The sequence below is a fragment of the Phytophthora ramorum genome (assembly GCF_020800215.1).
Source record: "Phytophthora ramorum isolate Pr-102 chromosome Unknown Phyram_PR-102_s0009, whole genome shotgun sequence".
Taxonomy (NCBI): domain Eukaryota; phylum Oomycota; class Peronosporomycetes; order Peronosporales; family Peronosporaceae; genus Phytophthora; species Phytophthora ramorum.
The window spans coordinates 274,597-302,527 of record NW_027150655.1 but is presented as its reverse complement, the minus strand read 5'-3'; the positions used below and the strand labels follow the sequence as shown (position 1 = coordinate 302,527).

Here is a 27,931-nt window from a genome sequence, read left to right as displayed (position 1 = left end):
CCAGAAGTCTCAGTTGATCGGGGCTCATTACCCCCGTTGAAGCTGTAGATCCTGGCGTGCTTCGCGTGAGGTGCGAGTGTGGTAGTGGTTGACGGGGACTCATGACTCCCTGTCGACCACTGTGATTGCCCACTCGCTTGCTCTCCTACTTTGCCTCGGTGCTTGCGTCAGATGCCTGCCAAAAGATTCTGATGAGCAAGCGACCAAGCTAGGGACAGTCTGAAGTCAAGTTTGCACTTACGCGATGAGTTTAGATGATGTAGTGGCAATACATTTTATTGAAACCAGCAATGGGATAAGCGTTCTCTATCAACACCGGTTCATATCTCCTGTCTATCCTCAGCATTTGCACCTGGACTGCACCACTTGCTGCCAACCAGTCCCAAGACACTGCTCCATCCATTCCTACCGAGCCCCAAGATCAGACACCGCTTGCAACAAAACACGATGGCAACGCGTATAACTCCTGGCAGTACAGCAAAACAAAAAAGGCAGCTATGCATCCATTCTTCCCCTCCATACTCCTCTGCAAAAAGTATCCAATTTCTCAACAGCAGCCGCTCTTGGCTTTGCCCGTGTCCACGTGGGTGGTCGCACCTCTCACCCTCAGGCCGCTACTTCTCGACGCCGCCGGGTTGAACGCGTCGTCGTCCTCCACAATCTCAATGGGTTGGCCGCGTCCTCCGCCGCGACTTCTGGGCGGCTGCTCCTGTGCCACCTGCTGCGCCTGCACCTGCTGCTGCTGCTTCTTTGCTGGCGCTTTGACCACCGGCGGCTCGTCATCATCGTCGTCTGCAATGAGCGCGCTACCCGCCTTCTTCTTCTTGGTCGACGAGCGGCCCAACATGCGGCGCGTGAGCTCCACGAACACGTCCTCCAGCCCGCGGTTGAGCTTGGCCGACGTGTCAAAGTGCGCGGCGCCCACCGACTCGGCGTAGCGCCGCGCCTCGTCCTCCGGCACCTTGCGGTTGCGGTGCAGATCGCTCTTGTTGCCAGCGATGCAAATCGAAATGTCGTCGCCCACGATGCGGCGCAGCTCGCGCACCCACGTGCGCACTTTGCGGAATGACTCGGCGTCTGTGATGTCGTAAACTAGCAGCGCGCCGTCCGCGTCGCGGTAGTAGATGGGCCCCAACGCGTGGAAGCGCTCCTGACCGGCAGTGTCCCACAGCGACAGGGCGACGCGCCGGTTGTCCACGAGCAGGCGCTTGTCCAGGTACGAGGCTTGGAGGGTCGAGACCTGGCGCTCGTCGTACTCGCCCTTGATGTAGCGCAAAAGGATGGACGTCTTGCCCACGCGGCCTGCAGAGCGCAGAATGGTTAGGAGCGAGAGGGGGGAGGGGACAAAGGGAACGCCTTACCTTCGCCCAATAGGACGACTTTGAACTTCTTGGTAGAGCGATCGCCCATTGCAACACAAGAGAGAGGGGGGTTCTACCTCCGTCTGCAGTGCGCAAAACTCGACGCCTTCTTGGTGCTCGCCTCCGAAGGCGAAGACAGGTGTCTCGCTTTCTTTTCCTTCTTTGATCCAGCCACGTTCACATTGGCTGAAAACCAGGTCTGTATTTTCCGCCAATCCCAAACCAAGTGGTGTAATCACACTTCAATCGCTTCATTCTTCAGAATGCTGGGTCGGCAGCAAGCGCTTCGGCTCGCGCGCGGGAGGCGCTGGGTTTCCGCCGCGCCCCTGGATGAGCTGCTGGGCCGACGCCTGCGCGATACGGCCAAGGAGCTGTCAGTGGAGATGCTGCCGGCGCTCAAGGTGCTGTCCGAGAGTCTGGGGCTGCTGCGCCAGAGCCCGGCGCTGCGCAGCTGGAGCGCCGCCGACTGGCTCGTGGGGCTGTCCGTTCTGGCGCAGTACAAGACGCAGCAGCGGGAGGAAAGGCTGCACAATGAGGCACACAAGAAGCCGCTCGTAGTGGACCAGGTATTTGTGCAACTCCGGTCGAAAATACCCAGGTTTGCGCTCCTGACGAGGATTGTGTGTTATTCAGGAATTACTGGGGAGGTTGTTGCGCTACGTGAGGGTATGCGACGCCGTGTACGCGTCGTCGCTCGCAAAGTTCTGTGAAGAGGCAGGCGTGCCGCGGGACTGCGTGCTTCGCGCGCATCCGGGAGGCGTCGTGTCGCCTAAGTGCGTTATTCTGGCGGATCATGAGCAGCGAGAGCTTGTGCTCGTGGTGAGGGGCACCGCGTCGCTGCTGGACTTTTGCACGGATTTGTGCTTGCAGAACGAGCCGTTCCAGGACGGACAGGGCCATCGCGGTATGGTGCATGCGGCGACGTGGCTGGTGCGGCATCTACGGGACGATCTGCAGGAGCTAGCCCTGGAGTATCCGGACTATAGGTTGGTGGCCACGGGACACAGTTTGGGGGCGGCGGTTGCAGCGCTGAGTGCTATGCAGTTGCAGGACGAGTTCCCGAACATTCATTGCTATGCGTTCGGAACGCCGGCGTGCGTGACGAGGGACTTGGCCACTGGGAGTTATGACTTGGTGACATCGGTGGTCAATGGGTACGATTGTGTACCGCGACTGCATCAGCATTCGCTGATCAAGTTGCAGGATGAGATTAGCCGCTTTGATTGGCGTACGGCGTTGCGGCACATGGTGTCGGACGAGATTCGCAAGCAGAAACGGGCGGTGGAGAAACAGCAACGCTCGAAGTTAGAGGAGCTCCAGACAGCGCTGCGAAAGATTGATGGCTTGCAGCTGAGACAGCGAACAAATGAAGCTACTGCCAAGCTGGACGAGGTCAAGCGGGTACGATAAGTGAGAGTCATCTGTTTATTTCTACTAGGTGAGGGCGACTTATAGTGGCCGTTTGGTGTTTAATCTCTTGCAGCTTGCCTCTACGAACATCAAGGAGTTTGCGAGTGATGTTGACACGCTACTGGCAGATAAGCTGGACGCTGCTTTCTCCATCTTCAAAACTGACAAGCTGTCGTTAGAGCACGTCACGTTCATCAAAAACCTACTGAATCTAGAGGACGTCAAGAAAGGTATTCGGGTTATTCGACTGTCCGTGTTTGGCAGCGGTGGTGAGTCCTAACGATTATGTGGGTATGTCGATGGTGTGGCAGGTGACTCTTTTTGGTGGAAGCGCATGGATGAAATTGTTCTAGCGCTAGAGCGTTTGTCGACGACTGTCAACAAGCCCGAAGAGGTGGAGCGCGTGTTAGTAGAGCTGAGAGAGGTACTGCAAAAGAAGTCCGCTACTACAAGGAGGTTGCTCAAGAGCGACTGCGATTCCGGTAAGTGTGTCTACTATGATTATTCAGAGCAACGGCAAGCTTTGAGTGGTTGGATGCTCACGTTACTGGCGTATACAGATACGATACCTGAGTCGACCCAGTTGCAACTCTTTCGTTCTCGAATCGACGGTATCATCGACAAGACGCGCGCGTCGCTTAAGGCTCGGATCAGCGAACAAGTGTGCGTGTTCTCGACCTGTTTCTCTGGTTTTGGCGCTTCCGATGAACTAATCTGTGCTTTACCTTTCTTGCAGTTCGAAGGTCTCGACAGCAGTGACTTCGAACGTGAAGGGCTACGTAGACACAATAAAGGAAGAAACAGAAGCTCTGAGCTCCATTGTGCAGGAAGAACTGGACGACGTTGCGGATACGATTTCTCGGAACCTCCCGTTTGTTGTCGGCCTCAATACTGACAACTCCCAGGAGAACCAGCCGTCTGCAGACGAAACCGTCCAACACCAGAAGAACCGCAATGATGATGTGTTCGCTGATGCAAATGCGTCGGAACGGATCGAAGGAGAGTCGAACGACGAGGCTGAGCAGCAGTGGGAGACGGTCAAGAAGGAGCAACGTCAATGGGAAAAGGACAACATGCTGTGCCACGACCCGTTGTTCCCCCCCGGGCGAATTCTCTACCTGAACCGTGTGATTGCCCCTGGGCCCTCACCAAAAGAGTTGAACGCCGCTGACAACATCAATAATGACCACAAAGTACCAGACGTGGTCGAGTTCGTGGAGGTTGCTACGGATGAGTTTGGTCGTGTTGTGCTCTCGAACCGCATGCTGCTCGACCATCTCTGCACCGACTACGAGCGAGTTCTGCAGTCACAGGCGAAGGCACTGGAGCCCATACCCACATAGGAAAAACTAAAACTTGTGTTCACCCTGCTCACATGTATGCTAAACTCATCCAAACAATATCCACATGTACCTGCTAGCAAAACTGCTTCACGGTGAGTCCCCTGCTCGTTGAGACGCTTCTCTTTCTCCAGTAGGCGACAGTGGTGGCAGACTCACACGCACTTCGTGAGCTTCACGCGTGAGGAAGTCGAGCATAGCTGCGCTACGGCTGATAACAGAATGCATGATCGCTGCTTGCAGGAACATGTTTAGCGCTTCCTGCCGGTGCTTCGCCACTGGTGCTCGCGTACTCGGAAGAAATGTTCGCGGCGGTAGTGACGGAAGGCCATCTATAGCGTAGCCTGCAGCCTCCAGCTTTGCGCATAGCTCTCGGAACTCGCTAAACCGTCGAAAGACTGTCCACTGGTAAGGCCCCCCGTACACTTGAATCTGAAACACGCTGAACGATAACAACTTGTCGATCGCACGGTCCGGGACATTGGCGTGGGCATCCTTATTCTGCAGATGACAAACCTCAACGCGCACAGAGCGGAGAGGCTGCGAGCGCAGGTCGTCGTTTGAGACCCCGGAGACCGTCGTATCCTGAACATTTTCCATGAGGACATGGAGGTCCGTGCGGTCTTCGTCATTGTTCATCAAGCCAGTGGCCCCACTACCGAAACGCCCACCGCCAGCGTTCCGCGATTCCTCTTGGCTCTTCTCCAAATTCAAGAGCAGGTAGCGCGTGGCTGAAACATCGACGCGTGCTGAGTCCACAGCTACACGGAAGTTAGTAGCTGCCACCTCGTCGTCGCACTCGATATTGTAAGACCGAGAGGGAGATGTCGACTGGCCGATCTTCAGCGTAGTGCTTCCAACTACGACCTCAAGCGTCGAGTCAAGCGCAACTTCCCATAACTTCTGCCCTGTCTTGCCACTCAAACAGATCAGGCGCTTGTCTGTGAGCAGCAATAACCCGCGGTGAGGCTCGATACCATAGTCCACGTGATACACATAACTATGCCAACAGGAACAACGAGCAGGTTAACTAGATAGTCAACAAGTAATACGCCACTGCTAAATTTACACGTACTCATCGGTGGCGTCCAGTGATGTGAGCAAAAGCACCGCATAGCCTCGAGATTCTCGCTCCGAGTAGGATACCAGAACACCATCCGAGCTGCATAGTTTTGTGAAACGAATATCATCGTCAGAAGGCAAACTTTAGACAAAACATTCTTTCACTAACGTACCAGATACGTCGCGGTAGGCGGAAGCGCGTGACTGTGTCAAAAGCATTCCGGTCGGTACCATCCAGAGACTCTGCACTTGTTTTGGCTCCTCGCGATAAACTGGTGAGCAAGTCCAAGAATCCAGCAGTGGGCTTCACGATCAAACCTGCAACGCCCTTTCCGATACCCACCACGAAGCCACCAGCACCATCTTGTTCTGCACCACGTACTGGTGCAGCAACAACACCCTTAATACCATCCCAGACACCCCCTACAAGTCCTTTGCTGCCTTCTGCGATCGCGTCTCCCAGGTCGTTGATTTTCTTAATCTGTCGCGTAGACGCACGTTGTCGCTGCACGTTGTACTGCTCGTCCATTGCCAACAGAGCGATCCCCTTGCCAAGTGTTTCTGTGATTTTGCCTGTAGTGTGGAAGATGCCTACGGCCGTATTGCGCAGCAAACTTTTAGAGCCCTTGGTCATACCCGTGCGCAAGTTATCGATCCGTAGACCGTTCTCGTCTTCCAGCAGCATCTGCGCTGGAGTATAGAAGAAGTCCTTAACACCGGTTCCCAACGTGCTTACAAGGCCGATGGGGTTACCCAAGAAGTCCACAGAACCCATAATGCTGTACCAACTGCGCAAACCATGATGCAGATAGTGCTGCATGGCATAGAATGCCAGTGTGTGCGTTGTTTCCAGCAAATTTTCGACGTAAAACTCCGGTACCCGGATGGGTGCCTTGTCCAGATTTGATACCAAAGCTGCTGCGGCACTGATGAGTGTACTCAGAACAGACGACATATCCGGCGAAAGCTACAGCCGCAAAAACTCACAGCGTTAGAGGTATGATAAGTAAACTAACTACGAGTAACCAATGCACTTACCAGTGAGAGCAACAGCGACCGATCGGCAGTGCTCGTAAATGTCACGTTGACCTTCACAGGACAAAGCAGGAGCCATCGCAAAAGCACCTTCATGTTCGCTCCACCACCGTTTCTGGTACTACCCAAACGCCCTCCTGCTGCCGTTGACAGCAATGTAGGCGTAGACCACTCGATCTCCAGAAGCTTTAATGCCAAGTTAGAGCCAAACTCGTCACCGGGAGACTTCTTTTGCTTGCTTGTACGGGATCCTGATGCTGTATGAGACCATTCCACACCGGAGAATACATGAGCCAATGCCACAAGCGTTGCGTCCTCCAGCTTGATTTCTAGCTCTTGAAGCTGACCGAAAATGTAGTCGAACTGAATCACATTTGACTGGCGGCAAAAGACTGCCATCAGCTGCAGTGTTGGTAATAGCATTGGGCTCTCGGGCTGTACACCCGCAGCATTGCTTTTCCCTCCTTTATCACCCGCCATCCCGTAGCCTTCTTCTTGCATTTGCGCATCTAATAGACGCATTGGCCGAAGCAGCACCGGGTAGTTCGTGTCTAGAAGTTGGTTGTCGATCTGGAAGTGGCCGACACGCGCGTTGATCACGTGCTTTCCGTCAGAAATCTGGCCGTAGCTTAACTGAATTCCCGATGACGCGTTTTGATCCGAGAGAGAAATACAGAGTACCTCTTGTGGTTGTTGCGGCCCCGCCGCAGATGCTGTGGAGCTCCACGCACCATCGTCCACGACTGAGATACAGATACGCGCGACTTCCAGCTGGAAATGAAGGCTTAGATCACCGTGCTGATGAGCCGCTCGCAACGGATTGATGAAATCCCACTTCAGCGCCAAACGCAGCTGTCCTATCATCTCCAATGCCGAGTGTTGATGCGAGCGCTGCTGTGGCGAATACAACGCACAGATGCGTTCGTTAAAAGCGAGTGCAGACGGCTCGGCCATCGGATTTCCATCCATCGATATAGGATTGGAGCTGCTAGATAATGTGGACGGCGGCAGTGGAACCCAACACTCAGCTAAAAGCACGTCAAAGCGAGAGTCTTGTTTGCTGTGATCAAGATGATCCATCATCGCGTCGTCACCGAAGAAATACAGGAACGGTACAATACTTGACTCTTGGGAGGCTGACAATCCATGGTCTGATGTTTCGTTACGCAAGTACACACGCACCAGCACTTGATCGTCACCAGAGCCTGCAACAGGCTTTGTGTCGGCCGTTTCAACAAATTCCACACGCCGATTCCACTCAGCGTCGTACTTCCGGACAGCTGTGTCTTCGTCCGATGTTTGTGCACACGGAGGTCTCGATGTATCACTAAATGTCATGCGTTCCGGTGTCGTAGGTTGATACAAAAACGACAACGTGAATGTTGCCCCTGGCGCTTGCTCTTGACCTACACCCTCTCCCCAGTGCATGGCCTTTTCGATCACGGCAAAAGATGCGTCACGATGGAGGTTCACGATTGACTTGTTGTTGGCTGCAACCACCGTATCACCAATCCGAATTTTCCCCTCGTAAACAAGAGTTCCACACGAACCATCACACACCACACCCTGAACAAGTACACGACCATTCCGATATACTAGATCGAGTCCCAACATTTGGCCTCGTGGGAATTCATGAGTGCGTACTTGCTGCAGATGAGCATTGTTACTTGGTGGCCCTGCAATCGATGACCTTCCAGGCCCCGATGATCCAGCATCGTCATTCTTGTGTTGGTCTGTTTGTCCTGACGAGGCGGCTGAAGACTTTGCAACTGCTGACAGAGCCGAGCGCGTTGACTCTTGGTATGTGATGGTGCAATACACCTTCGGCTCCAAGTGCTCTGTTGTTCCATGCGTGTGCTTGAAATTACTCCGTATGACATCAGTAGGAATTTGGAGGTTCGACACCCCAATAAGAACTGCAGTTAACCGTTTTTCGTCACCCATCTCTTCGTATGTGCCATCGCTTGTAGACTCATCCGTCGTCACCGAAACAGCGGACCCTCGAACCGAATTGGTACTTCTACTGCGAGTTCCTAGACTTTCTTCGCTGGTATCAGCAGAGCGAGCGATGAAATATGAAAGACCGGAATCTTTTTTCTCATCTGCTGACAAAACATCGGGTACTGAACGCAACGCTGCGGGAATATTGGTACCGCTGGTTGAAGTATCTACAGCTTCGCGCTCAAGCAGCAGTTTCAATTGCGACTTCGAACTCACGAGCACATTCAATTCCTTCTTCAGTTGGTATGCGGACAGCAAATCCACGAGTTCCTTGACAGTCTCGAGAGACTCTATGCCCTCTCCGCTAGCGGACGCAGCAGCAGACCGAGTCATAAGCGTTCGCTGACAACACATTTGGAAGCGAATGCGCGTTTCATTCTCTGTTGGGCGAGACAAACCTCCATCCTTTCGGGCCACGCGCACGGGTGCCAAGAACTCCACTACCTGGGGTTCATAATTGGTCTCGCCCCTAGCTGAAATCATAGCTGCTGCGCAATACTCCTGCAACGGAATGTGAGCGTTTGCGATGATGGAGGACCCGAAAAGAATCTTGTCTGCCTCTCGTATCTCCACAATAATCTCAGCATTGGCTCCTAATCCGCTGCTGCTGCTTTCGTCCTTGCTTTCGCTTTTGTCGTTCAACATCAAAGCACTAAGCACTGCCCGAGAATTTGATGCAGGAAGCCATCGGGGAAACATTGTGGTAGACTGAGGTGCTAACTTCGTCCGCGCTTCCTCACCTTCTGTCTTCAACGAAAACGTGATGAACGGTTGACACGATGTCAAATCACTGCGTCCAGCTTGGAGGAATACGTCTTCCAGGTATGTTGCGTCCACAAATCGAACACTAAGTGCCAGCGCTTCCGCCTCTTTTTCCTCTTCCATCATCGGCGGCTTCGTACCGACGCCGCCACCCTGTCGGATTGTACCTATAGTATCAACTTCATTAGTGCCCTGTTTTCCCTTTGCTTCGGTTACGTCTGCAGCAAAGCGCACGCGTTTCTTCTTTGCGGGTGCCTCTCGTATGTTGTCTTCGTCGGATCCATCCGTCAATTGAGCAGTGTGTGCCGCCAGCACGTGTGAAATGAACACAATCGATGTGTTGTAGCGTTTCCAACTACGAAGAAGAGTTGCTCGTCGCCGCCGTTTGTGCTCACCAGAGAAGCCAGGCAGCATATCCGTTACCAGCAACGTTTTCGTCGTTTCATCAAGCAGCACTTCAGCCCACAATCGCTTCTTCGCCACACCCTCAGATACATCAATTGTCGGCAGGCGTTGGAGTTTCTTCAGCTGCACCTCAAAACTTGCAACCACTTGCGCTTGGCCCACGGTTGCCGCTCGAGAAAGGGCCGTAACCGGAGTATCGCTGTCTTCTCTATCTATTATAGACTTCGAATTCAGCTTGTTCGGTCGATGGCCATGCAGAGGGTGCTCTTTTCGCAGCGCTCCAATGCCTAAACCAGCCACCTTCTGTACCTGTACAAACACTGTCGGGAATGCGGAGAAGCGGAACGGCACGTAGTCGATGGTATGGAACGGAAGAACCGGTTCTCCTCCTTCAAAGCCAATCGTAACATTTCCCTTGTCGTCTTTCACCAGCGTTTTCTGCCAAACGATCAGTGCCAAATTACTGCATTCATTTTTGATCTTGAATGGAACAAAGCCCTCGTTCTCCTTGTGTTTCACTGTCAATGTATGTTCTCGATCGTCCCCTTCATATTCATACGAAGATGGAGGAGAAAAGTGAATGGATTGATTGCCTTCCTCCAGGTATACCAAGAAGGACGGGTCATGAAGCTCAACAGCCACATTCAGCTGGATTCCTTCCGCGAGCATCCGTTCTGCGTCACTGTATTCGTCCTCTTCATCGAAAAACATGCCCGATTCTTCGTCTTCGTCAAGTTGGTTGCGTTGGGAAACGTTTCCTTCAAAACATTCAGGGAGACACGGTGGGGCCGGTCGGACCTTCGACTTCACGCGTAGCACAAAGTTACCAACTGAAGATAGTTCAAATGGTGCACTCCATTGCGAAGAGTTGGCATATGAGACTGTGTCGTGTGCTTCGTGGCGCTTGTCCGGCAGGACAAAGCAAATCTGAACCCGCGATGGCAGACGTGAATCACTCCAATGGAAAATCTTGGTTTCCTTCGGGCGAATCACGATCACTGCATTTGCGTCCGTTGAGCGCTCTTGTCGAATGCGGATTTCAAATCTGTCCGACGTGTTAATGAAATAGTAACGCGGGACCAAGGTCACAACACGCGACCGCGAAAATTTCTCAGGACCTTGCTCGATCATCACGCCGAACTCGTACTGGTTGAATGTCGACTTCAGTCCATCTGATGGAGCTCCGAATTCAGCTATCGTAGAAAGCAACGATCTAGCATCGCGAGACCGATTTGTAGGCACAAGAATTTGGCCACGGACGCCCACAGCACTGATATCAAAAGGTTCGGATTGCACCTCACGTTCACCTTTGCCTCCCTTGATACCGATCTTCATTTTCGACACAACTTGTTTGCTCTCGCACGAAAACACAGACAGCGATACGGCGGAGGACTCTTCTTCAGCAGCGGTTTTATCGTCGTAAAGACGGCTTGGGTGGTTGGACGGAATAAGGTAGTCGTCTGCTGTATAGAATGCGAGTGACAGAGAGGTTCGGTCAATCAACCAGTACTCCGTGAATACTCGGCACACCACCGGACAGAGCGTATTAAGCGCACGCGATCGTAGCTTTTCTAGCTGTGTAATCTCAACGCAGATCGTCAGCTTGTTCGCAGGAGTGGGGGCTTCTAACTCGCTGTCGTCACGCATATTCAATTCAATTCGCTCACAAAAGGATTGGCAGCCATAGATGAACGTATCTCTGGACCAACGTGAGAATCTTCTCAGTTGGATCTGCGGCAATGCAAGACTCAGGCCAACCACCGTCGGGGTCTGCACAACCTCGCCGTTATCCATATCTCGTTCCAGGATATCCAATTCGGCCACGCAGGCAGAACTTCCCGATGCAACCTTGCCACTTGAACCCGAAAAAGAAGCTGCATTTTTTGCTACCCACACAACCTCAGCCTCCGCTTTCATACAGACAGTTCGGTACGAGAGCTCATAAGGCACGAGGTTCTCCAGAACAATGGGCGGGCGCAACGTGATCGTTGTTTCGTGGCGCTCCGATTTACGCAGCGCCGTCAGAATCACTTGGAACGGCGGTAACGAGACGCCAAACGTAATATCCGTTGCATCACGTCCTTCACCAGCTGTACTTGGATGAACATCCCAGTAAAATGTCAATGCTTTTCGTAGTTCCAGCGAGCCAACATTCTGACGGTTTGAGCGACCACGCAGCTTCGTATCATTTGAGCGCAATAGCGCTGCAATCGAAAGAGCCTCGGAGCGCTGTACTTTTCCGTTTGACAGCAATGGACGGAATGCAATGGAACCCGACTCAAGATATTGAATGGGGATGTAGTGCGCCGTCTTTCCACCGGGCTCGATCGTTTCCTCCCGGAGGTCGTTGTAGATCACTTGAATCGGAATACTGAAGAAGTTTGTCAGCTGCACTTTTCCTCGAAGTCGTAAAACGAGAGTACCTTGTTCCGCGACGGTCTCGCAAATAATGCTTTCCCCGTGCCATGAATCCTGTTGTTTGCCGCTGCTCTCTAGGTGAAGATAGCTGCGGTTCGAATAGCCAATAGGCACTGGAATCGCCTTGGAAGAAGTTTTCCTCTGTGAATGAGACTGAGGCTTTAGCCACAGCAAGCGACGCAGTGGAGACGTCACGCATCCTGCAGGCGCCTCATGAGCAACGATTTCAGTTGCGATACGCTCGCCGCTTTCAACTCGAATCCACTTAGTGTCTGACGATGAGATATCATTTAGCATCGTAGACAGGCGACGACGACTCCAGGCATTGCTGTTAAACATTGCCTTCCCTGCCTTCATAATGTCGTCATTGGTGTCAGCACCTGGGACCTCAGTTGGCATTTCAACTGAGCCAGTAGGTCTACGAGAAGATGGTAGAGTTCCCCCCGTTGTGGATGCTGCACCAGTTGATGACGATGGATGGGTCGCAACGACAAATGGAATTCCTGATTGATTGTCCACATAAATGAACGGACCGAGGCGCGACGACAAGGCCTCATCAGCCGCGGTCACTTTCGTCACCAAAGCAAAGAAGTGCACCAGCACATTGATCACATTGCGTGAAACGTTGATGTTGAAGTCGTCCTTCACCACGATCATGAAGGTGTTCGCTAATTTTGCGCCGTCCTGTACGTCAGGCTGCTCCAACAGCTCGCGGTAGATGAAGTTCTTCGATTCCCATGAATGTGCAGCCGCGTTGGTGAACACCTCGGTTCGCGAAGAGCGGAAGAGACACAAAGGCATCCCATCGCACCGCAGCGCAGCACCCGTAGGGGAAACAGATTGCCGCTCTGACATGCAGTAGTCGCATAGCACGCCGCCTTTCCCGTGGTACGCCATGTTCACCTCAAAGTCTTCCAGTACGGGCTCCCAAACAGCTAGTTGGGAGTTGTAAGCTTGAATTCCGAACCGCAGACTTGTTACTGCCGTGAATTTGTCTTCCAACCTCCCTCGGATGTCTGCATGGAGTGTTGCCACACGAAAGTGAAGCAGCGGCAGCAGCATGTTGTGAAAATCATTAACAACGGTCGCGTTCACCCCCGGGAGCGTGAATTCCAGTATCTTGAGATTCTCGAGGAACGAAGCATATGCAAAGAGCGATTTTCGCTTTTTCTTCCGACGTTTTCGTGGGGCCGTATACCCGGCTGCAGTTGTATCGGGGGTATCGGTTGTATTCTTGAGATCAGTGTGGTTCTTGTCCTCGCGCTGCGGGGATCTTGATCTAGATCTAGAGTTGGCTGACGCTATCGATAAGGCGAACGGAATTGGTGCGTCACCAACACCGTTGAACATCAGATACCCTCCTCCTCGAGCGCCTGTTGTGTCAACCGTATGTGCACCCTCGGCTTGAGGTCCTGATCGAGCCGAGTTGAAATCCATTTGCTGTCCGGTAGCATTAGCCGCACCAAATGTCTTGCCTTTGCTGAACGAGCGATATATCGTGAGCTCCTCAAACACGATGAGTTCGCGGTCGTAGATTACGCTTTTGTCTGAGTTAAACATCGTGCTTCCGTGCTTCCAGATCGTCGTCTCGAAGACCCCCGCTGACCCTTCCGGGCCTAGATAGCCAAAGGCGCCAAGCTGTTCGTACTTCCGGATCATAGTTGACAGCGTTGCTGATTTTTCAGCAGCGGTTGGTGTACTAACTGCTTCTTCGTTAGTGGACGATTTTTCCTTGGTGGTGCTCTCATCATCGTCATTAGCGTTATCAACGACAGCTTCCAATATGATTCGATCACCATAGTAAATTTCATCGCCAATTTGCCGACGACTTCCAGTTGCTGGCAAAATCCTGAAGGCTACACTTTGTACAAGGTGTCGCTGTTGTGTCGTGTACGGCAATACAAGGTATCGCTTGCGCCATGTTGAATTATAAAACCCAACTACTGGTCGCGTCTCAAGACGCCCACGGAAACTTGCTGAGACCAAGTAAATTAGTGACTTCCCGTAGAGGGCAGCTGTACGTTGGCTCTCATTTTTCTTTGATGCGAGACCAGAACGCGGAGAAGAAGGTGGCCGCCGGCGACCTGTCCAAGACGAAGCCTCACTGTCTGTCCCACCACCTGAAAGTGAAGAGATAGAAGACCCCGACATCGAGCGGCGTTTCTGACTAGCCTGGGTTGTCGGCGGCGTTGCAATTGTCGGTCGCCGCAAAATGTGTTCCAACGCTGCAAGCATCGTGCAGAAGTCCAGATATCCAAAGCGTAGCTGCATAACCCGGTCAAACGTTGTTCGGAACCGGAGAAAGTGAGAGCGCAAATCCATTTGTAAGACCGTTTCCATATCAATGGGTTTTAAGCAATCAGCAGATGCAGCGGTAGCTTGTTCAGTCGCCCAGACACTCTCCTCGGACAACCTTGACGTAGCATGAATATTCTCCAGCGCTATACAAAACTGCAACTGGTTGTGACTGTGCGCAGGAGATGGCTTGATCTTGTCTTCGATGGCAGGACACTCATTTTCATTCGTTTGACGGAGATAGTTGAGAATAATAGAGGACTCCCACGACAGCATCAACGCTCGAGACTTCAGCTTGTGAGGGTCTTCCACTAGCAACAACGCGGACGGTCCAAGATTCAGCTCCAGGCTAATTCGGCGATAGGTAGGAGGTTCCACAGTTTCTTCTTGTGCTACATCTTCACCGACCCCACCTCCTTCGGTACCCTTTGCCTCTCCCTGACTGCTTACAGAAACTTCATCCTCTGTACTCCACCCCGAAGGAATCGTCAAAAACTGAAGTACATCGTAGTGAATATTTGACGGGATTACTTTGAACCCAGCAATATCAATAACCAAGTCCATTCTCCCTTCAGTTCCCACGACGGGAGCTGATTTGCCCTCTTCTTTGTCGGAACGTGAACCGCCATGACTTGTCACCGTTGAAGACATCGGTGAGTAGGCAGACACTTCAGAATTTGTTCGTCGCAATGAAAGCTCGGATCCAAACAAGCCAACGATGGCCCTAGATGAGACACTCCTAAACTGCGTTCGTGGCGTCCGCAATCCATGTCCATGGGAGGTGAAGGCCGCGTCGAAGCCCATCGTCGCTATATCCACGTCAAAGCTTTCGCGCCCAAACTGAATTTTAATAGCTTTCGGCAGACCCTCCTTGCACCGCTCAAAAACTACGACATCCCGATAGGAGGTCGACATCTTCGAGTTCACACGCGAATCTCGAATATGAACACCTTCTAAATCAATGTCTGCAGTCAATCTGCCATTGGCCAAGCTGTAATCGGCACGGCCGGATAAAACGGAGAGAACAAGTACGCATATCGAGCCTTCGTTCGTCTTACCCTGCTCTGCCATGCCGAGATCACCACTACTTGAGGGGTGGTAACCGTGTTGTCCCTGTAGAATTTCCATCGTTATCTCAGGAACATGCAGATCCAACATAATATGACGTTCCTCAACAACTTCTGGTACCTCCGACACACTGGCTGCATTGCTAGCTTCATCTTCCAGAAATCTGCTTGAAGTGGAGGCCCCATCAAGACTGCGCGCGAATGAGAATCGGCGAGAGGTAACTCGAGAGACGACTTTTGCAGCCGTATCAGCAGCTGATGAAAAATGGTAGCGACTGCGCTCACGGTAGTTCTGAAACGGCACCCGCAGTACGAATGCGTATTGCTCTTGATTGCATACCAATCGGACGGGGTTACAACTTACGCTCAACTTCAGATCCGCATGCGATCGGAAATCCACGGCTATCGAGTAGTTCGTTAAACCCAGCAGACTTTGTGTGACGAATCCTCCACCACCAAGCCGTTTATCTAAATCATCGCGGTCTACAAGAATCACTGACACAATTCGAAGCGCTTTCATATCCAGTTGCAGCTGCTTTAGTGATGAATTCAAAAGTACTTTTGCCACAATGCGATTCTCCATGCCAAGGAAACTGTTGACAACGCCTTCATTTGATGCCCTGAAGTTGTCAAACCGTAACAGCAACGATTCGGATGACATGCGGTGTGGTGGCATCTCCAGTACCGTGTCTTCCAGACGAAGATCAATGAGTGGAAACATCGACACGACGTCGGAGCCCAAGAATTCGCCAGGAGGTGCTCGTTCTTCTGCTTCATCTTCATTTACTTGCGTTTGCAGTGATCCGCCTTGGGCATCTGTAAGCTGAAAATCGCCTTCCCATAGCATGTCGGCTTGCTCTCGAGATAAGATAGACAATATCGTTTCCAATAGCACGCCCTTCATCAAATAGTTGCGCATGTCATCCACGAAGCTGTAGAGAAAGCGGATTCGTGGCGATTTCAGGCGCACAGAATATCGGCTACTGTAGCCCGGGTGCCAAGCTTCCTGAATGGAGTCTGCGCCGTAAAACTGCGCAACACACGAAAACACTGCGGGGGCCTTGTCAAGCATATTCAAGATTTCATTTAACGTTGGAACATGCCCCACTGCAATGCCTCCGTCGCGTTCCCCAGAAGCACCACGATGGAGCCACGTGCCGTCGTCATTTTGCTCGATTGATGTGCTCCCGTGAGATACAATCTCACTTAGATGCTGGTCCAATAGCGAGACGTCGCAGATTTTCAATGAGGTCAGGTAGGCAAACATACTCATATAACGTGGGAACCGTTGTACGCAGCAACAGAACTGTTGTGCGGTCAAACTAGCAAATGCGGATGGCATGCCTTCTGGTCGCTGCTTGTCATCCAAGTGCAGGAATAATGACAACCCTTCCACGTGAAGGCGTAGCTGCATCGAGGCTGGTAGCTCTTCCTCGACATCATCTTTACCATTCTTCCCCGCTTCTTCTTCAGGCTCCTTTTCTGTTTCTGGGCTGGCGACTGGGAGATTGTCGAGGAACGAAGATGCCATCCATACGCCTAATTTCCTCGAAAAAGTGCCTTCATTCTCGTCGGTGTCCACCGATAAGACAGATTGTTCTTCAACATCTCCAGTTCTCTTTCTGCTTGCGGTACTCCCCTCGCTGGCACTTCGCAATGATGGCGGAGGAGGAGGAACAGGGTGCTCCTGTACGTTTCCTTCTGAAGCTTCTTCATTGTTATGCTTGAAGAAAAATACGAAGACTTCTGCTAGCGTATCTTGATAAACGTCGATCGTTAACACCCGCAAGCTTGCATCAACCGAAAGCGTGGTAATCAGTGGGTCCTGCCAGACAGAGTTGTCAGAAGATGGAGAGAGCGGCGAGTGCCGAGCATATTTCCACATGCTCTTGTCTTTTATCATCACTGCGTCGGAAGCAATGCTCGTAATTGCCACGTGAATCAGCTGTTCCGATGACGGTGGGGATTTAGCATTGCCCTCCTGTGGTTTGTCTTCCACATTTGTCACGACTCCATGATTTCCCGATTTCACGAGGAACCGTTTCTTTTCCTCCACTTTCGACGAAGGTGACATCTTCGTGAGAAGAATATCTTCCACCAAGAATGTGCCCAACGCAAATTCCAGTCTTCTGTCGTAAGACCTTACCTTCAATCGTGTGTTAATATCAACTGCACGAACACGAACGATTTTTCCGGAGCCGTTTTCCATATCTCGCACTTGAAGCGTGAGGGTAATCTCGCCCACTCCAAACTGAAGATGACAAATCACGCGTTTCCACAACTTGAGTAAGTCCTGATCATCGATATCCTTTTCTCTGAATGTCTTCTTCCGCTCAAGCTGAATCTTTCTTGCCAAACCAAGATATGGACTGTTCTCGGCTGTGGCTGCGTGTCTACCACTTGAACCGCTGCTAGAAAGAGGAGCGCCTCCAGGTTTAACGTAGGACGAAGTCTTCCGGACAAGCTTTGGCTTACTACGTCTTGGAGTGCCTGTTGCTAGTGATCCAATACGCGCTAGAGAACGGCTTGCCACGTCGACAGACATGACAGCATCTCTATCAATGCGTCGCTGTGCATGAACTGAGAAGTTGTCTCCAAAGGAATGAAGTAACTGCATCATCGAGCGGAAACTCGTAGCCGACAAGTTCAGATTGACGCTGTCGACACCGCCGAATAACTTCAGGAGTGGAATACTCGGGTCATCCGGCGTGACACTCATGTAAAAACTAAACGTCAGCGACGTTTTCTCAAGCAGGTAATGCCACGCAGACTTCATGGCCGAATGATTTTGTGCCCGAAAGGCACCGTTGCTTCCTCCGTCGATAATTTGCACTTCAATGCCCGATATACTGATCTCAAGGACATCATAAAGACTTTCCTCCGGTGAGCCGAGAACAAGTATCTGACTCGCAGTTGTCTCCTTCTCATGCTCACCAAGATTACTTGACACGTCTGTTTCGTCGAGAATGTCACTTGGATGTTTCGTCTGTGCTTTTAAATGGCCAAGGAAGACCAGCAGACTCACTTCATCGCCTTTTGAAACCCCTGTGTCAACTGGTGGGGATTGGATAATGTTGATCAAAGGCGAGATCACATCCAAGCGCATGTCAACTTTTGTTCTACGAGCTAATGCGTCCCGCAGCTGAGCGGCACTGTAGCGTTGCAGACTTTGCGCTCGTTTCCATGCACTGTGTTCAAGACTCGATAGATCCACGTTTCCAGGGCGAGAAAATACGGCGACCACATCCAGAAGGAACATCAGGTTGACGTTACACTTGATAGGTTGAGTCACAAATGACACCCGGAGCAAATGGGCTGCAGATGCGTCATCAGTTGAGGATAATTCACCACTCTCTCGTTTTGGATCCGATTCCACATCAAGTTTTGGCTGGCGCTCGGACTCGATGCTAAGTTGCATGAGTGGAAGTTCCTTCTCACAATGGCGAAGGCGCACGCTGCTCATTTGGTTTTGCACCCCAAATGGATGGTACTCCAATACTTCGTCCATATCCATCCGCTGGAGGAAAAAATCTGTCTCGGAAGAACTAACTGACCGCCTTCTGTGTAGTGTCAACGAAGAGCTGGAGCTCTGGCAAAAGAATGCATCGCGTAGCTGAAGGCCAACCTCCAAGCACGACGATCGAACCAAGAACTGGATTTCCACATCGTCCAGCGAAGCAATCAGGTACGACGATGAAGTAGATTTGGAACGAATGGTCTTACCAGCTCCTTCGTGAAGAGTGAGTCCACTGCGATCGGCAGGAACATCTTCGAGGTTGAGCCCGAAGCTGGACTTACCTAGAGTAAGTTGAAATCGATACAAAATATGTTGATGCTCTTGCAGCAACCGCTTCTTACGTGCTGCGGCATCTTCGACTTCGCCACTTTCAGACGTTCGGCTTTCTTTGTCATCTTCCTCTGGATGAAAGTCAATTGCCTCGTAAAGGTCTTTGGTGTCTTGGTCACTCCACTTCACATCCTCAACACGCACTTCACCGCTTCTGCGTGCTGCCGTGTCAGGAAATCCACCTTGCGCCGCCCCACCAGCGCCTGTAAGCCATGAGGCATACGACCAAAGCCGGGAGCTAGGAGGAATCTCAGAACCCTGAGACGGAGGCACATTTTCGCCCTTTAAATCACTTTGAAGCCTGCTCAGAACATCCTTCTCTTTCTCTTTGTCGGTGATATCTCTACGTACAGCACGGCGAAGCTTTATTAACTCCTGCACATCCATGGCAAATTCCAATTCGTCCAACTCGCTGCGCGCCATCTCTTTTGGCAGCAACCGCACGTCTGCCGGGATGAGTGATGCCGCAAATGTAGTCCCATGCCCGAGAACAAGGTACAACTCTTTGTATCGATTTCGTTGCTGTCGCTTTTTTTCTAATGCTTCCCAATCCACATGCGCCAATCGCTCACGAACATCCAGTAGCACCGCGTTGACCGCATATCTCCACCACGCTCTAGGATTGTCTTTCACGTTGATCCTCTTTGGACGCAGCACAAGGTACCGAGCCTGACGTCGCTTCACCGTCAAAAATGAAATGAAAGAAAGCGCACTCAAATACTGTTGACGGTGCAGGGACGTACTGATCTGATCGATACTAGCTTGGGCGTCAATGTAAGTGGACTTCTCTTCCATCACATGGACAACAGCCTCACGATACTTGACAATGCAGTGCTGCACGCGGTCCAACTCTTCCAGCGACCACTGCATGCAGCTCGACAATGCCACCTTGAACTGCTCCACCGAAGGAATCTCGTCTTCCTCTTCGGTGAGCTCTCTCGCGACCGACCACGCTTCCGAAAACACGAAACCCAGCGTGTACTTGCGCTCTCCTGCCAACTTGGGCATCATGCCCAAGAACTCACCCCACGCTTCATCTCCAATCGCGTCGATCGTCTCCACCATCCACGGCGTCCCCAGTCTCGACAGCACTCGCTCACTCAGTTCCTGGTGCGTAATCGGCAACTTTGCATTTCCATCATTCACTGTCAGCTTCATTGAGACCGTGAGCGGGTGCACAATATAGTCACTCTGGCGAAACAGCGGCAGAAACGTCGTCTTCACAAACTCAATGCTCTCGGACGTCGGAGGCGACGCAGACGGCTCCTTCTCGTCCGTCTTCCCCATCGAGAAGCTGCTCCTCATCAAGTTGGCAAAAGCTTCCGCATCATTCAGCACGTCGGCCGGCACGGGCACGAGCGGCAGCGACCAATAGACGCCTAGCTTGTTTATGTCCATCTTCTTCCTCATGAAGGCCACGCTGTCGGCCTGTCCTGCTCCTCTACCCACCATGGTGTAGTTCCAGCCCTCGTCCGCCGACTTGATGATGATAGCTTCCAGCGTAATACCCACAGCGTACGGATGTCTCGGGTCCGAGACGGCGTCCTCCATCCTCATATGCAGGTGCTGCACATGGACCTGCACGTTGTCTAGCAGCTTGACCAGCAGCTTGAACAGGAAACTCTGCGTCCAGCTCTGGCCCGCAGCCGCCTGCGTCTTGTTCTTCTCGTTGAACTCAGTGGCTTTCTCCACGGCGTCCACGGCCGCGCGTTTGCGCTGCAGCGTCTGTAGCTTCTGTCTTGCGGCGCGTCGTTGCTCGTCGGAGGACGCTCGATCGTCCTCGCCCACGTGTAATAGTAAACTCACGTCCTGGATGTCCACACGGATGGGCTGGTTGGCCAGATTCGTCCACGGCAGGTCGATGCGCAGCTGGCGCAGCGTCCCCTTGACCAGGCGCATCTGTTTGGGCAGCGGGAAGGCGTCGGGCTGCAACTCCACGGCCTCCACCTCGATCTTGCCGTTCCAGACGCTGATCTGCAGCGCCGCCGGGTCGATGTTCTTCACATAACTTCCCAGCACGGCGTCCAGCACCACGTGCACGTAGCGCTGGAGGAACATGCTCGCGGTCCGCGCGCGCGGAGGTGTTCTTCGTACAAGTGCGTACTACTAGTATCCGAAATTAATGCGACCCGAAGGATCCCGCACCCGAAATTAAGAGATTCGATTTTTGCGGCATTCGAATTCGAACTGATTTACTGTTTTCGGATCACGAATTTTGTGATACTTGTGATCAGGGTTCGGTAGTACTGAGCCCATTAGAGCTAATAGTAGTGAAAATAGCACTACTACTACTAATCACAAAGGTAGCTAAGTCAAGTGAACTCGTTGGTAGAGTTAATCCAACTTGACTACCCGATGCGACAGTTGGGCTACTTCCACCAGACGATGTCGCGTTCGATCCAGTCATTCTTCACTCTCGAAGCTCACGAATGTAGTCTGTAAAGCCTCATGTTGAAGTCGCGATTATGAGACCTTGTCTGCGATCGAGCAGACAGAGTGAGAGGCAGCAAGAAAGCGTGGCGATCTGACCAGGGACGGGATCTGGTGAACGGAACGTAAATCACTATAAACAACTTGACCAGCCCCACTCTACTCGCACGCTTGAGAAAGCACATGAGAATCACAAATGAAAGGCCCCTTCCTCTCGTTTGCAGAATGCTTCTCAGCCAATTCACAGTCCCCTGTAAGGCTCGCGTTGAGCCACCCAACTAGTGTTCGCACAGATTGTAATTATATTACTAATACTACCATTTTCAAAGTGTTACTAGCGAATCTAGCTGACGCGTTGATGGAGCCAAACGGTTCTCTTCGGTTCATCTTGACGCTGAACCACGATGAACGAAGAGATAGCAGCGGTTGTTTACTATTGATGAAAGCACTAACACGTTCACAAACATCGCTCACAGTTCGATGATGTGTATTAATACAATAGTAAAATTCACAAAACACGTCCACTGCATGTAGTACTGATACAAGTAGGCTCAACTGGTTGCCGCAGCACCTTGCAGTACAAGGCTTGCACTCGACCCTGGCAAACCAGCTGAAGGTAAACTCTTTCTTGTTGGAACTCTGTTGCCAAGTACAGAGCCAGCAAATGCATGTCGTGCATGGCAAACGTTTGTTAACTCGCGCGGACACCTTAATTTCGGTCCAATCCGAAAATAGAGCCACGTATCATGGAGGCGCTGCAGCAGGCGGAGCACGACCTGGGCGGCATCTCCCGCTACGTGTCCGCCAACCTCTCTCTGCGTGGAGACGATGTCGGCGCGATACAGCGTCTCACATTCTCTGCAGCCGAGGAGCAAGCGCTGGAGGGGAAGGTGAGCGACGGGATCAGCACATACCAGCGCGCCTTGGCCGCTGCACATGACTGGGTCCAAGACTTAGAGGACCCCAAGGAGGCGCAGGACACGGCCGAGCGTCTGGAGAGGCACAGAACGCAGCTGCAGAGCCACGTGGCGAGTTGCAGGAAGGCACTGGTGGCCTATCGCCAACGCGCGAAGATCGAGCGCCTCGAGCAGCAGCGCAGGAGCCTCTTGCCGCAGAGCCCCAAGGACAGGAAAACGACAGCCGCTTCCGGCTCGGCAGTGGACGTCACGGCGGCGCTCAGGCGCACGAAGCAGGTCATGTCGCAGGAAATGGAGCGGGTGAGCTCCGTGACCAAAGTGCTGGACGACGGACGACTCAGTCTCAGGAGCTCCCACGAGGAATACGGCGGCGTGCAGGCCGAGATCGCCGAGGTGAGGAAGAGGCTCAAGGCGCTCGAGTGGCAAGCCAAGCAGGACAAGATGTGGATCGCCGCGGGAATCATGCTGCTGGTCTCCACTGTGGCGTTTATTGTGTACGAACGCACAGGACTTGTGTTTATATGATAAAGGCAATGAGTCGAGGTGAAGCTGGTTATTAAAGTAGATGCTGACTTGGACGAAACATTGCAGATGGCGTCTTGGTACAGGATAGTGGTGCTTCTGGACGAAGGTGGCGAAATAAACTTGGAGCTGACGAGTTTCGGGGTGGAATTCTAGGTGCTGTCACCACTTTCATGGAGGGGGAGGGGGGGAGCATATGCAAACTACTCCCACCGTAGTCGAGGCGTGGAAGCACCAGTGCTCAGGAAACAACTCTTGGTCGCCTCCAGGCAGCAGAGAGGTCTCCCAAGACGGTAAGCCAACGATACAGAGCGTTCAGCCTAGTGCCAGCACAGGCAGTACACATGCAAGTTGATGCCGCTGGAGCTGTACCAGCTGATTTGCGCCGCCCTACTAATCATGCAGATTCGACGCTCGCCCGAGCTTCAACCACATTTAACTTCAACGGGTAACCCTCACAAGAACCAGCAGCGGCTCCCGGTGGTCTCTCTTCCATTTTCAATTCTCCTCCGCGAGTGCCACGAGCGTCCGCCACTAATAATAATAACGATGCCTCCCGCCACTGGAACTTCGAGCCCCTCCAAGAAGACCCAACTCGTGGGCTGCCAGAACTTCGAACGCTGCAACCCAAAGTCCGACCGCTTCGACGTGCACAAGTTCCACCACATCGAGTTCTTCTGCGCAGATGCCACCAACGTGTCGCGGCGCTTCGCCTGGGGCCTGGGCATGGCTCAAATCGCCAAGTCCGACCAGTCTACGGGCAACCACGTGTCGGCCAGCTACGTGATCCAGAGCGGAGAGGTCAAGCTGGTCTTCACGGCTCCGTACGCGCTCGAGACGGACAAGGCGCCGGACGCCGTGAGCCCCATTCCCGGTTACAACCCGGTACGAGACAGAGAGAGAATCTGCGCCAGTCGGTGGAGTCAAAGTGCAGAGACTTACGCAGGTGTTCTGTTGAATTTGGTCATGTGCTAAGTAGGAATTCGCGCACAAGTTCGTCATGAAGCACGGCTTGGCTGTGCGTGCAGTGGGAATCCTCGTCGGTGACGCCAAGGCTGCCTACGAGGTGCGTCTCTAACTGGTTGGAAGTGTCGAAGAGTGCGTTGAAGTCTGAGTGAAGTGCGCTTGTGTTCCCTAGATTTCGGTGCAGAATGGAGGTGCTGGTGTTCTGGAGCCGCACACGCTCACGGACAAGGCGTCGGGCAAGACGACGGTCGTCTCGGAAGTGAAGCTCTATGGAGACGTGGTGGTGCGCTGGGTGAGCGGCGACTTCGAGGGTCCGTTCGTCCCGGGCTACGACAAGTGTGAGGGCCCCGACATGAGCATCGGCATCCAGCGCCTGGACCACTGCGTGGGCAACGTGCCGAAGCTGCTGGAGGCGGTCGAGTACATCACGGGCTTCTCGGGGTTCCACCAGTTCGCCGAGTTCACGGCGGAAGACGTCGGCACACTGGACTCGGGTCTCAACAGCATGGTGCTGGCCAGCAACAATGAGATGGTGCTGCTCCCCGTGAACGAGCCGACGTTCGGCACGAAGCGCAAGAGTCAGATTCAGACGTACCTGGAGCAGAACGTGGGTGCGGGGCTGCAGCACATGGCCCTCAAGACGGACGACATTTTCCACACGCTGGCGGTGAGTTTGGCGATGCGGGCATTGTGGTGCAGATTGGGCATTTGTTGATTGACCCAGTTGGCTAACCGTTTGTTCTCTTGCTGCTCGTGAAATGCACAGGAAATGCAAAAGAGGAGTTTCGCGGGCGGCTTCGAGTTCATGCCGCGACCCAACAAGGTCTACTACGAGCAAATGCCAGAGCGGATCGGCGACGCTTTGACCAAGGAGCAGTACGAGCAAATTGAGCAGCTTGGCTTGCTGGTGGACAAGGACGACCAAGGTATCCTACTGCAGATCTTCACCAAGCCGCTGGGCGACCGCGCCACCGTGTTCTTCGAGATTATCGAGCGTGTGGGATGCATGAAGGATATTGCCGGGCGACTAGAGCAGGCTGCGGGGTGCGGAGGTTTCGGCAAGGGCAATTTCTCTGCGCTGTTCAAGTCGATTGAGGACTATGAGAAGTCGTTGAACGTCTAAGGGGCGATTTGCGTCGTGACAGTAGGGTGAGTTGCTATCGAAACCCCTTCGCGGCATTTTCAAGAAAATAATGAATACGACTACTTTTACTACTGATGTACTTCAAAGTACAGCAAATACTCCAAATCAAAAGGCCGAGTGCAGCATGGAAATGTGGAACTGCAGCTGGTAAACTACTAGTTGAAGTTGGGTCATGTGCAAATGTTGCATCACAATATGCCTTGTCAGTGACAAACTCACTGGAAACGTAGTTAGCGTGATGCCGGTCCGTCCCCCCAGATTAATACTTCGAAGTAATAGCTCGAATGGAAACTCTACCGATTCAATATTGCCTCTTTCAAAGTTTGTGTTGTTTTGATTCAAGCAAGACACTAACGTAGCCACCGCTAACCGAAAACTCTAAAATGATCGCTATATATTGGCAGCATTGCTAGCGCGATCGTGTCATACTTTGGCGAGCGATTCCACTTTTCAGGCGGCACTTGGTGAAAGTCTGCGCAAAAATAACATTGTTGCAGTGTCGATGCAGAAAACTCCTGTTTGGTCAATGGTAACACTACAGTACATGTTGATGCCATCAATGAAGAAAGAGGATGTCATTGCTCTTTATACGATTAAGCTGCTTCTCACGACTACGCCAATGTCTTCTCCTAACTTCGAAATATTTTGCAACAACCTGCTACAGAGGGAGGTATTTTCATTATTTTCTTGAAAATGCGCGCGAAGGGATTTCGATAGTAACTCACCCTACTGTCACGACGCAAATCGCCCCTTAGACGTTCAACGACTTCTCATAGTCCTCAATCGACTTGAACAGCGCAGAGAAATTGCCCTTGCCGAAACCTCCGCACCCCGCAGCCTGCTCTAGTCGCCCGGCAATATCCTTCATGCATCCCACACGCTCGATAATCTCGAAGAACACGGTGGCGCGGTCGCCCAGCGGCTTGGTGAAGATCTGCAGTAGGATACCTTGGTCGTCCTTGTCCACCAGCAAGCCAAGCTGCTCAATTTGCTCGTACTGCTCCTTGGTCAAAGCGTCGCCGATCCGCTCTGGCATTTGCTCGTAGTAGACCTTGTTGGGTCGCGGCATGAACTCGAAGCCGCCCGCGAAACTCCTCTTTTGCATTTCCTGTGCATTTCACGAGCAGCAAGAGAACAAACGGTTAGCCAACTGGGTCAATCAACAAATGCCCAATCTGCACCACAATGCCCGCATCGCCAAACTCACCGCCAGCGTGTGGAAAATGTCGTCCGTCTTGAGGGCCATGTGCTGCAGCCCCGCACCCACGTTCTGCTCCAGGTACGTCTGAATCTGACTCTTGCGCTTCGTGCCGAACGTCGGCTCGTTCACGGGGAGCAGCACCATCTCATTGTTGCTGGCCAGCACCATGCTGTTGAGACCCGAGTCCAGTGTGCCGACGTCTTCCGCCGTGAACTCGGCGAACTGGTGGAACCCCGAGAAGCCCGTGATGTACTCGACCGCCTCCAGCAGCTTCGGCACGTTGCCCACGCAGTGGTCCAGGCGCTGGATGCCGATGCTCATGTCGGGGCCCTCACACTTGTCGTAGCCCGGGACGAACGGACCCTCGAAGTCGCCGCTCACCCAGCGCACCACCACGTCTCCATAGAGCTTCACTTCCGAGACGACCGTCGTCTTGCCCGACGCCTTGTCCGTGAGCGTGTGCGGCTCCAGAACACCAGCACCTCCATTCTGCACCGAAATCTAGGGAACACAAGCGCACTTCACTCAGACTTCAACGCACTCTTCGACACTTCCAACCAGTTAGAGACGCACCTCGTAGGCAGCCTTGGCGTCACCGACGAGGATTCCCACTGCACGCACAGCCAAGCCGTGCTTCATGACGAACTTGTGCGCGAATTCCTACTTAGCACATGACCAAATTCAACAGAACACCTGCGTAAGTCTCTGCACTTTGACTCCACCGACTGGCGCAGATTCTCTCTCTGTCTCGTACCGGGTTGTAACCGGGAATGGGGCTCACGGCGTCCGGCGCCTTGTCCGTCTCGAGCGCGTACGGAGCCGTGAAGACCAGCTTGACCTCTCCGCTCTGGATCACGTAGCTGGCCGACACGTGGTTGCCCGTAGACTGGTCGGACTTGGCGATTTGAGCCATGCCCAGGCCCCAGGCGAAGCGCCGCGACACGTTGGTGGCATCTGCGCAGAAGAACTCGATGTGGTGGAACTTGTGCACGTCGAAGCGGTCGGACTTTGGGTTGCAGCGTTCGAAGTTCTGGCAGCCCACGAGTTGGGTCTTCTTGGAGGGGCTCGAAGTTCCAGTGGCGGGAGGCATCGTTATTATTATTAGTGGCGGACGCTCGTGGCACTCGCGGAGGAGAATTGAAAATGGAAGAGAGACCACCGGGAGCCGCTGCTGGTTCTTGTGAGGGTTACCCGTTGAAGTTAAATGTGGTTGAAGCTCGGGCGAGCGTCGAATCTGCATGATTAGTAGGGCGGCGCAAATCAGCTGGTACAGCTCCAGCGGCATCAACTTGCATGTGTACTGCCTGTGCTGGCACTAGGCTGAACGCTCTGTATCGTTGGCTTACCGTCTTGGGAGACCTCTCTGCTGCCTGGAGGCGACCAAGAGTTGTTTCCTGAGCACTGGTGCTTCCACGCCTCGACTACGGTGGGAGTAGTTTGCATATGCTCCCCCCCTCCCCCTCCATGAAAGTGGTGACAGCACCTAGAATTCCACCCCGAAACTCGTCAGCTCCAAGTTTATTTCGCCACTTCCGTGTCCCGAGGAGCCTGTTTTGAGGAGATCGCGCGTGCCCAGGTCTGCGCTTGAATGGTGCTGCGGCATGAAGAAGCGCTGCGTCAGATAAACCTCCCTACTTGCCCTAATTGTTGTAGCCATCGTGTTTCACATGTAGCCATCGTGCTAAGCAGGATTATCCGCCTAAGTACGAAACGTCTACCCAGGACGCACATCGCCATCGCCAGCCAAT

At 52.8% G+C, this 27,931-nt stretch overlaps 6 protein-coding genes across 6 annotated transcripts; 3 read left to right on the top strand and 3 right to left on the bottom strand.

Annotated features, from left to right (window-relative positions):
* Positions 1-547: 547 nt before the first annotated feature.
* On the bottom strand, positions 548-1,410 carry KRP23_9819 (Ras-related protein Rab-21; the record flags this gene model as incomplete). Its single annotated transcript, XM_067895422.1, has 2 exons — positions 548-1,302; positions 1,362-1,410. 2 exons carry the CDS (start codon positions 1,408-1,410, stop codon positions 548-550), a joined length of 804 nt encoding a protein of 267 aa, XP_067741641.1.
* Positions 1,411-1,624: 214 nt separating this feature from the next.
* On the top strand, positions 1,625-4,114 carry KRP23_9818 (Diacylglycerol lipase-beta; the record flags this gene model as incomplete). The annotated part of the gene is made up of 6 exons (XM_067895421.1): positions 1,625-1,927; positions 1,995-2,762; positions 2,845-3,001; positions 3,083-3,253; positions 3,332-3,434; positions 3,508-4,114. The coding sequence occupies 6 exons, from the start codon at positions 1,625-1,627 to the stop codon at positions 4,112-4,114; spliced, it is 2,109 nt and encodes a 702-aa protein (XP_067741640.1).
* Positions 4,115-4,201: 87 nt separating this feature from the next.
* Positions 4,202-21,061, bottom strand: KRP23_9817 (putative vacuolar protein sorting-associated protein 13A; the record flags this gene model as incomplete). Its single annotated transcript, XM_067895420.1, has 4 exons — positions 4,202-5,111; positions 5,187-5,273; positions 5,347-6,140; positions 6,212-21,061. The coding sequence occupies 4 exons, from the start codon at positions 21,059-21,061 to the stop codon at positions 4,202-4,204; spliced, it is 16,641 nt and encodes a 5,546-aa protein (XP_067741639.1).
* Positions 21,062-22,179: 1,118 nt separating this feature from the next.
* Positions 22,180-22,875, top strand: KRP23_9816 (uncharacterized protein; the record flags this gene model as incomplete). Its single annotated transcript, XM_067895419.1, has 1 exon — positions 22,180-22,875. One exon carries the CDS (start codon positions 22,180-22,182, stop codon positions 22,873-22,875), a length of 696 nt encoding a protein of 231 aa, XP_067741638.1.
* Positions 22,876-23,421: 546 nt separating this feature from the next.
* On the top strand, positions 23,422-24,961 carry KRP23_9815 (4-hydroxyphenylpyruvate dioxygenase; the record flags this gene model as incomplete). The annotated part of the gene is made up of 4 exons (XM_067895418.1): positions 23,422-23,757; positions 23,852-23,938; positions 24,011-24,505; positions 24,605-24,961. The coding sequence occupies 4 exons, from the start codon at positions 23,422-23,424 to the stop codon at positions 24,959-24,961; spliced, it is 1,275 nt and encodes a 424-aa protein (XP_067741637.1).
* Positions 24,962-25,733: 772 nt separating this feature from the next.
* KRP23_9814 (4-hydroxyphenylpyruvate dioxygenase) lies at positions 25,734-27,273 on the bottom strand (the record flags this gene model as incomplete). The annotated part of the gene is made up of 4 exons (XM_067895416.1): positions 25,734-26,090; positions 26,190-26,684; positions 26,757-26,843; positions 26,938-27,273. The coding sequence occupies 4 exons, from the start codon at positions 27,271-27,273 to the stop codon at positions 25,734-25,736; spliced, it is 1,275 nt and encodes a 424-aa protein (XP_067741636.1).
* Positions 27,274-27,931: the final 658 nt, after the last annotated feature.